Here is a 9,421-nt window from a genome sequence, read left to right on the forward strand (position 1 = left end):
AAGTTAAAAGATGTTAGGGTTTTTTTCCTCAGTTCTCCTCCAACAATCCCAGTTGTCGGACAGTGTGTTGAACCAGTAGCACGTAGCCTAATGTTCATGTCGTCTGCGCTCTATATCGACTCCAGTGACGTGGGCTGACAGACCGACGTCATTACTTTGTAATCTTTTTTTTCTCCAGTTCCTTTTAGAAATGTATTCCTATTCCGTCCGTGTCTTCACTTTAATGAAGAGAGACAGATTTCTAGTCTTAACGACTGACCCTTTAATCTGTGAATCTGTGCGCAAAAATACAGTATATTCTCTGTCTGATTGTATTTTGAGTGTTTTATTAATAGAGATGTTTGTATTAAAACAAAGATAGACTAACTGAAAAGAGTAGCAAACACTAGCCAAAACTACTAAATAAATATAGCCTTAATAAGGGAAATATTGATGTAAATACAGCAAAAGGCTGAATTAGCTCAGGGCTAGCCATAAATTAGCCAGACATAGAATTATAAAAACATATTTAAAATAAGGTTCATCGAGCCTTAAAAAATAATTTGTCTCAAATGTGAAAAAGCTATTGCATAGTAAAAACTCCAACTGAAGTTGGTTTTACCTGATTTTGTTAATATTCCAAGAAAAAATAAAAAGTAACCAAATGTTTAATGTAAACTAGCGCGGAAAACAGGCACTATTACTACACTTCCATCAATTATATTCAGTTGGATATTTAACCGTCTTTTACTTCTGATGAAAGATTGCGTCGTTGTCCCTCACTCCGCAGTCAGGGGGCAGTGTGGAGCACTGAGCATGTCTATTAAAACATGGCGGTCTGACGAAGGCAGAACGTTACATTATCTGGACCCGAATATACACAAACAGCGCATATGATGTGTTCAGCTCACGGTTTATGAAATAATTACGTCCAGGCGTGTGTACCGGTAATGTCTGTATGACTCCCGTGAGCCTCTACTGCTACGTTTTGTGACGCTGACTGTGGGATTCGATACCAAGTGACCGGAGTCTTGTTCCCGGTTTCTATCGACGCTTTTTCAGCCTTCGCCACCGAGGGGAGGGAGCTCCTCTGCTTCTCAGGGTGAGTTTTTAATGGTACCATAACACATGACGGTACTTCTGTTAAAGAAGTGAATATACAAGTGTATTTAATAACAGTAAAAACAGTGTTTCATTCCCTGCTGACTTACAGCTATTAGCATTAGCAATGTGTGTTAGCTCCATAAGCGTGGCTGGACGGAGGTGAGAGTTACTGGAAAACAAACATACTGTAGGTTTTTTTTTTTTTGGTACTTTTAAAAACTTAAAAAATGTTTTTTTCTTCTTCATACTAAATAGCAGAATTTACAAATAAGTTATAATAATTCAGAGCCCAAACTGTCCTGTGTGTATGACGTGACGTAAATTAAGTACGAGAACAAACGGTAAAATATGTCACATTTAACCGAGGTTCGGGTGGTTGGTCACAGTCGTCACAGGTGCGTCGTAGGCGCGCACCTGTGACTACTTTCGAGCACAACTTAGAAGTTTAATAATATAATGTATTCCGAACCGACAATTGACTTATACTTATTAAAAGTCCAACTTGTTCTGTTAAAAATACTCATCACACAGCGTTCACTACGGGATTTAGAAGTAAAGATGTCGTTTTTCCAACGAGGTTTGGTCATTAAATAGTTGGCCAGTCGTTCATAGCTACAGTGAATGCATACATATATAAGTCAAATTTACTGTTTGGGTTCATTCACTTAAGAGCTATTCACTGACTTGTCATATTTTTGTTCCAGGCTGGATACATACACACTGATTCAATTATTAAGTTATTAACAAAAGACCTGTTGTTCAAAAGGCTTTAGATATGATTTCATGAGACATTTTTAATATATTTCCATTATTTACTGATTTTATTTCCCCCTTTTTTTATATGTAAAGCTGCAGAAAAGCTGGGGGAAAAAACCAGCTTTACACATGAAGAGGCATCTGACCAGGTAGCACCGGAAACCCAGAGCTTATGGACTCTGAACCAGGTACTGGCCCACATACCTCTACACACACCTAATGATATACATACTTAATATACTTGCAGTGGATTTAATTTAATTGATGTATTTTAATATAACCAGAAGTGCAGAAGTGATAGATACTCTATATATTAGAATAAATAATTTATAACTGAATAAGGGACTAGTGTTAATACTATCTATACAGTAATGTAAGTCAAGTCAAGGGTGATCTTTACGTACATGTATGCTTGTATAAATATGTTTGTGTGTGTGTATATATATATACACACACAAGTGACAAGTGAGGTTTTCTGTTTGGATGTCTTTATTTGAGGTTAATCTTCTGGCAGATGTAAATACTTGTATCTTGTTTTACTTCTATATTCAGTAATGTTGCGGACGCCACAATTTCATTTCACAGAGCAGGAGACGCCGTCAGTGGAGGAGGTCCAAACGACCAGTTCCAGGGGACGACAGCGGAGGAAGAACCCCAAATACTCTGATTATGAAGTGGAAGTATCTCCACGAGTCCACTCCAGGCGAGGAAGACCTGCCAAAGTCAAAGCAGCAGAACATGCTACACAGCAGCCTGTCGATGGAGAACAGGGAGCAGCAGAACTAACACCTCAGGAGCTCGATGGAAAAAACTCAGAAAAGAAAACCTCCAAAAGAGGGAGGAAGACCCGAGGGAGAAAAACTCCTGCTGGGAGAAAAACTCCTGCCGGGAGAAAAAGTCCTGCCGGGAGAACAACTCCTGCTGGGAAATCTGCCGATGTTGACGCAGGTCTTCCAGTCCCTGGTGGAGAAAGTGGACACGTGGACTGTGTGCAGCAGGAGAATGGAACACCAAAACCAAAGAGGAAGTACACCAAGAGGAAAACCTTACAGACGGAACCACCTGTCACAGAAACACAGAGTGAGGAGCAAAGTGTCCAACCTGACAAGGAGGAGGAGGTGGAGCCCGGAGGTCGACGAAGGAGGAGCGCCGCAAAAATGTAAACCTCAATAAAATGTACAATATTTAAGTACAATCAAAGTAAGAGACCTGTTTCATTTCTCAGTCACTGTACAATATTTAAGTACAATCAAAGTAAAAGACCTGTTTCATTTCTCAGTCACTTAATATATGTATTTAATAATTTTGTGTAACTGCTCTAGTATCTTTGTTGTTACCCTTTAGCTCTTACTGCTGTTATATTTAGCTACATAAGTGGTGCAGCACTGTTGACTTTTCCTCTAATCCCAGCACGAAAACGTAATCTCCAAAATGTCCTCCAGGGCCTTGAAGTACCTACAGAACCTGGCTAACGAGGTTTTTGGTCAAACCACCGATGAGATCGACCCTGGTACCAATGAAGTCACTCCAGACCCAGTGTCGACAGAAAAACGAGCCAAAGGAAGCACAGGTGGAGTGGAAATCTTCACACACTGCTTCTCAGCTCCATGACTCTGAAGGGACAGACCAGGATTTTGAACATGTGGATCTGTGAACAGAACAGAACAGAAAGACTAAAGTCTCCACCTGCTCTGGCTAATAAATATCTAGACTCAGTGTTTGTGTTCTTTAATGAGAAAATGTTTCTTTTTCAAAACTTTCAAAGTTCTTTCCCAACATTTAGCTACTTTTATGCTAAAGTTTGGCGGAACATTTCAGCTACATCTGCCAAAACCCTCAGTTGTTGGTCAGATTCTTGAAACTGCCCTTTAATTAGTCCTACTTACCCCCTGTGGTTCATTACTGAGGTTTATTTCTTCCTCCGTTGTTTCTACCTGACACAAAAACAAGAAAACAACACATTTTTGTCTATATTTCTCCAGGACGTAGAGGGAGGAAACGTAAGAGACACGATTCTGAGGACGATGAAGACGAGGACTTTGTACCAACAGCTGAAGGGGAAGATGAGGTGGAGTCTGAGGAGACGGGAGGCGAGGAGGAGCCTGAGCACCTGGATCTGGACTATGACTCTGGGAAAGGTGTACGACGTTCATCATCTTTGCTCATCAAAAACCACAGAAATGCAAGTACTTTCTTCTAATTAAAAAAGATGAAAACTGAGATTGGAACTTATGAACAAAATAAGTCTTTACTTGAAAACTGCCCTTTCCCCTTTAGAGCCTAGGTGTTGGTTCTAAAGGCAAAGCCCAGAACGGCCTCGTAATGAACGTCATGAACGTGGTCTGGGACGCCACCGAGACCACGAGGAAGTTGTGAGTTTTTACTGTATTCCTGTCGCACAGTAAATGAAATACTGCAAACGTTGGGTTTCTACAGATGGAACATAAAAATGATTAGTTTGAATAATGATTTAATAATTCATTATTTTTTAATATAAAAGTGTTGGTTTTTCTTGTTAAGTCGTGAGCAGTACTACAGCAGCTGGGAGTTTCCTGAGTGGGTCCCCTCCTCCAACCACTGGCTCCTGGTTCCACAAAGGTACTTTTCAAAAGTACACACTGACACTGCTCATTTATATGACAGTGGCTCATAAACATACTGTATATCTGTGATGACATCCATGAGATATTTGTTCTGTGAGTGAATGATCACTTTTATGTTTGTGTTTCCACCTGTTCATCAGTGATTTGGACAAACACCTGCCTCAGCAGCTTCAGTCTGCAGAGTTCAAGGTGACCAGAGAAGGCCTCAGTGAGGAGGAGACGCCTCTGAAGACCCTCGACAGGTAACAACATCATTTCAGCTCACAGCTGGTATTTTCTGTCGTAGTGTTTAAGGAAACATTCGTGTTTGCCTTTTTGGAGCAGGTTTGAAGCCACTGACGCCCACCCTGAACGCTGGGACATGTCCCTGTACACTGGGGGCCCGGTCTGGGCCATGGAGTGGTGTCCTACGCCTGATGGTGCCGCTGCCACACAGTACGTTGCTGTGGCCTGTCATCAGGGCATGGACGACCTACACCATGTCCACAAGATGTACAGTGGACCAGGACTTATTCAGCTGTGGGACGTGGGCAAACTGGAGTACAACCAGTGGTACCTGAACAATGTTCATGGTTTGTTTGTTGTTTTAGGGCTGATTCTGGTGTCATTTTGGATTTATTCTCAGTTGTCTTGCAGCCCAGACTCCCTGCCCACCTTGGCCTACGGCTTGGCCCACGACCACGGCTTCACCTGGACTCTGAAGTGGTGTCCTGCAGGAGCGTGGGAGCTCCCCAGCTGTGGGAGAAAGGTAAAAATGATGACAAAACATTCCACAAAGAATAGTTTGGTTTTAGGAGTTCAGAGTTAGAACAAAATCCTGTATTTGATTTGGTCTAACAGCCACATAATTCACAACATATTTGGAGGTCCTCATTAGAGCTGGATCTTATCACAGAAGAAGTGTCTTTATCAGAGGGATGTACAGAACAGATCACAGACCTGCACATGTCTGTCCTGAACTGTTCAGAGAGAGACACCACCCACTTCAACAAAGTCCATACCCAGGATGTCACTCATCTTCACAGGCTCCTTTCCTGCCCCGGCTGGGTCTGCTGGCAGCTTCCAGCTCCACAGGTGTGGTCACCATCTACAGCCTCCCCCACCCTGACGCCCTGAACACCAGCAAGAACCTCCAGCGCTCTGGTAAGACAAATGAAACCAAGTGGTGGGACTGAGATGGTTTTATCTTCTTCTCACACAGACTGGACACAGAGGTGCCAAGGTTTCTGTTAGAAGACGCACCCAGACCATGGCTTGCTTCTGGTGTCCAAAAGGGGGCAGTATTGTCTTTCTAACGCATGGACACAGGGCTGCAGTGGTGTGGTGATACCAGGAACAGGAACAGGAATTAGAAACCAGGAAAACAGATTCTAAGAGCCTGATTTTACATGTGTTTAATGTCAGAGAATTTGACCTGTTTTTGTTTCTTGGATATCAGTACCAGAGTGTGAGAGTCAATCTACTGGTTAACGGCAGTAGTTCACCACTCATCAGACACACACACACACACACACACACACGCAGCCCACTAGACTTCAGAAGGCTGAGTACACACTGACATGATGGATGGTGGAGCCTGTGGTTCAGTCCATCTCCATCAGTGCGTCAGCCGCCTCTGGACCACAACACCTGACTGAAGATCACATGAGATTAAAAAAAAAAAGTTTCCTCCAGTTTTTGATTTAACTTTTTTTATTTCACAGGAAAAAAGGTCCAAGAATTACCAATATACAAGGTCAGCAGCTGTTTCCACCTACTTTCAAACAGAACTTTTAAAGAACCAGAAGATCATTCTCAACAACATCCAACTGTTTCCATCAGTTCTACACAGCCTCCTAAAGTCACGCCTCAGCCTCTTATTCATAGAGCGCCAGTCTCAGCCACTGGGAGGCGCAGCCACCTGGGTCAACCTCCAGGCTCTGAAGGACGAAAACCACATTTTAATTCATGAGTAAAATTCAGCCCAGGGTTTGTGGGAATGTTCCAGGTTGTTGAGGACGGTTCTCTTGTTCGTACGATTGGCTGGAAATCCTTAAGACAGAAAATGAAGCTGTTACACCTACTGAAGATTTATTGTGTTTGGTTTTTTGGTTCTTGTGCAGACAGAGGGCGTGGTCACCCTAAAGATGGGCTCGTTGAAATGTCCTCGCCAAGACCAAAGTGGACAAGTCCTGTGCATGGACTGGCTGCCCCAAAAACCACACAATGTAATTGTTGTTGGATTCTACGATGGTATGAAGAGATTTTCTGATTGATTCTGGATCCAGAGTCCAGGACCTGAGTGGACCTGAGTGTGTGTGAGACAGAAAGAAAAGGTCCTTTTCCTCTGTGTCCAGGTGGAGTTGGATTCTGGGATCTGACCACTAAGTCTTCACTGTTACAAGTCAGAGAGTCGGACCAGTCTCTGAGTCTGCTGCCCTATCGCTGCCTGCTGGCCCATGACCACAGTGTCCGGTCCCTGACCTTCTGTCCAGCCTCCAGGTAAAGTCAACACCGTCTTATTATTATGACTCGCTGTTGGACTAGGAGACAACATTTGGTTTAATATCCAAGTTACAGTAGAAGTTTCTGGGTTTTTTTTATAAGAAGGCTGTAAAAAATACAGAAATACCCATCAAACAGCTGGAATATCAGTGACAGGATACCATGCGTACCACCAGAGGGAGCCCAAGTACCACTTTATGGTACATATGGTGCGTGAACCATAGTTTGAGAACCACTGATTTCTCAGAAGGTGTGTAGGAACTGACAGGTTTAAACTGAACTTAACTGTGAATGAAAACTTTTTCTATAAAAAAGTGAACTTTATTGACAGAAGTGTTCCACTGATGACCACCTGACTGACCTTTCATAACGCCCTCTGTCCCAGACACCTGTTGGCCACCGCAGGAGAAGACCGTTACATCAAGACATGGGATCTACGCAGGCTGGACGGTCCAAACACGGTCCAGAAGAGATACCTGACCAATGAAATCTGCTGGCCCCTGAACGCTCCAGGGCTCCTTATAGCTCAGGATATCGCCTACGTACCGTAAGGAAAACATGTTTCTTTACTTTAGGAACTACCATTTATTCATCTTCTTCCCACGAGGTCAAGTTCACTGTCAACATACGGACGATGTTAGAGGATCATGTTGAGCCAGACTGGAAATGGACCCGTGAGTCACGTGACGTTTCCTTTGAACCCTTTACTTTTCACAGGAAGGGCTCACAGGGAGTCCATTACTTTGACCATCACCTGAACTCAGTCTTTGCTGTTCCCAGGACTGGCAGTGTCTGGGTGAGGCCTTCTAGTGTGTGTGTGTGTGTGTGTGTGTGTGTAAAGATGCTCATCACAGACCACGTGCTCTGAGAAGCTAACTGCTGATTGGTCCATTTCTTTTTCCATTGCAGTCTATGTCCCACTCTGATTGGACCAACTGTGTGATGTCAGCAGATGCTCTGGGTGAGGTGATCCTGGGAATCGTACCTCACATCAGTTTCTGTCCACCTTCATATCAAAAAGCATTAAAGGACAGAAGATTTGTACGTCAACTGAGTCAAAGTGGAACAAAAAATAGATATATGTGTATTTATATATGTATGTGTGTACATATATAATATATAAACATGTATATTTATAGCTGTGTATATATATATATATGTGTGTGTTTGTGTGTGTGTGTGTGTGTATGCACCAACTCTCCAGTCTCTGTTGTATCTTCAGCCTGTCTACGTCACCTCTCTGGTTCCTAACAACACCACTGAGGAAGAAAGTGAAGAAGAGGAGGAGCAGGGAGGAGGAGGAGGAGGAGGAGCGCCATCTGAACAGGAGATTGGTTCTGAAGGAGGGAGTGAAAACATGAATGGACGAGAGGAGGCGACAGATCCAAAGAACAACTGTCTTCCTCTGCGCTTCCAGACGTACAGAGAGGCAGTGAGGAAATACTGTCTTCACCACAAAGACGGTGATATGGTACACACACACACACACACACACACACACACGCACACACACTAATATACCGGTAATATAAAATACATCTGTGAACATATGAGGTTTTAAAAGATTTTAAAAAGTGTAGTTCCAGTTAGATGATAGACGTAGAATTTAGTGAAGTTCAAAGTTGTTGCTGAATTGGGATAAAAAAAATTTCGAACATTTTAATAAGTTTTGTTTAAAATAAAGTTTGTGACCTGAGTATAGAAAGTTAACCAGTAAATTCTAACTAACAAACCTGAAAAGGTTACAAACCTAAAAGTTACCATAAACTGCCCAACAACGTGACAGACATGGATAAAAGAATTCACACACTGTTGAAACTGTTTAAAAAAAAAAAAGAGTTATAGTATGACTGGATGAATTTGAACGAAGCTTCTGAAGTCGTGGCGTCGTCTGTTGTGTCAGCGTTCTCTGTCAGGACCAGAGAAAAGATCTCCATGGAAACAGATGTGTGCCACCGAAATTAATGGAAAACTGAACCTAGATGACATGACTCTGTCTGCTGTACACAAGGTAACACACACACACACACACACACACACACACACACAGTGCCACTGCAGCTCCATGTGACTTCTAAAAGGAGCCTCTTCCTCCTCTTTTAACCTCCTCCTCCTCTGATTGGCAGCTATAAAGACAGAACCAATGTAATGATGTGTAAAATGAGAAACACGTCACCCTCAGTGGGAGGAAGGAGGGGCGTGGGGGGGGTGGAAAGCAGTCATTTGAGAGTTTGATGTCTGAAGGCCCAGAGTCGCAGGCATTGACCCCTTGCCCTCTGGGTCCAGATGATGGACACACTCACTCACTACTGGACAATGTCTCAGAAGAAAAACAAACTCTGGTTCGAAGCTGCCGCTGTGTCTGAGGGCGTCAGACACGGAGGTGTCCAGACGTTTCTTTGTCTTGGCCAAAAAAAAAAAAAAAAGCACGTATTAAAATAGTTGAGTTTTAGACCAAACTTAAAAACAGAAACAGTGAGTTGACTCAGTGCTAA

The 9,421-nt window shown here is 42.9% G+C and overlaps 1 protein-coding gene across 5 annotated transcripts in view; it reads left to right on the top strand.

Annotated features, from left to right (window-relative positions):
* Positions 1–7: 7 nt before the first annotated feature.
* The window catches only part of gtf3c2 (general transcription factor IIIC, polypeptide 2, beta), an 11,111-nt gene continuing 1,697 nt past the window's right edge, over positions 8–9,421 (top strand). For 2 of the 5 annotated variants that reach the window (XM_025056730.1, XM_025056731.1), the window contains exons 1-19: positions 8–1,081; positions 1,933–2,027; positions 2,425–2,998; positions 3,282–3,409; positions 3,822–4,021; positions 4,117–4,211; positions 4,360–4,437; positions 4,583–4,684; positions 4,767–4,994; positions 5,079–5,190; positions 5,468–5,585; positions 6,146–6,177; positions 6,545–6,674; positions 6,779–6,923; positions 7,312–7,473; positions 7,644–7,722; positions 7,836–7,967; positions 8,131–8,397; positions 8,830–8,937. In XM_025056730.1, coding sequence (XP_024912498.1) covers positions 2,012–2,027; positions 2,425–2,998; positions 3,282–3,409; positions 3,822–4,021; positions 4,117–4,211; positions 4,360–4,437; positions 4,583–4,684; positions 4,767–4,994; positions 5,079–5,190; positions 5,468–5,585; positions 6,146–6,177; positions 6,545–6,674; positions 6,779–6,923; positions 7,312–7,473; positions 7,644–7,722; positions 7,836–7,967; positions 8,131–8,397; positions 8,830–8,937 — 2,706 coding nt within the window. In that variant the 5' untranslated portion in view covers positions 8–1,081; positions 1,933–2,011. Of the gene's footprint in view, positions 1,082–1,932; positions 2,028–2,424; positions 2,999–3,281; positions 3,410–3,821; positions 4,022–4,116; positions 4,212–4,359; positions 4,438–4,582; positions 4,685–4,766; positions 4,995–5,078; positions 5,191–5,467; positions 5,586–6,145; positions 6,178–6,544; positions 6,675–6,778; positions 6,924–7,311; positions 7,474–7,643; positions 7,723–7,835; positions 7,968–8,130; positions 8,398–8,763; positions 8,938–9,421 lie in introns of all 5 variants that reach the window. The other 3 variants (XR_003050046.1, XM_008313558.3, XM_025056732.1) reach the window with 3 other exon arrangements.

Source organism: Cynoglossus semilaevis, chromosome 7 (genome assembly GCF_000523025.1).
Source record: "Cynoglossus semilaevis isolate Cse_v1.0 chromosome 7, Cse_v1.0, whole genome shotgun sequence".
In the NCBI taxonomy this organism is placed as follows: Eukaryota; Metazoa; Chordata; class Actinopteri; order Pleuronectiformes; family Cynoglossidae; genus Cynoglossus; species Cynoglossus semilaevis.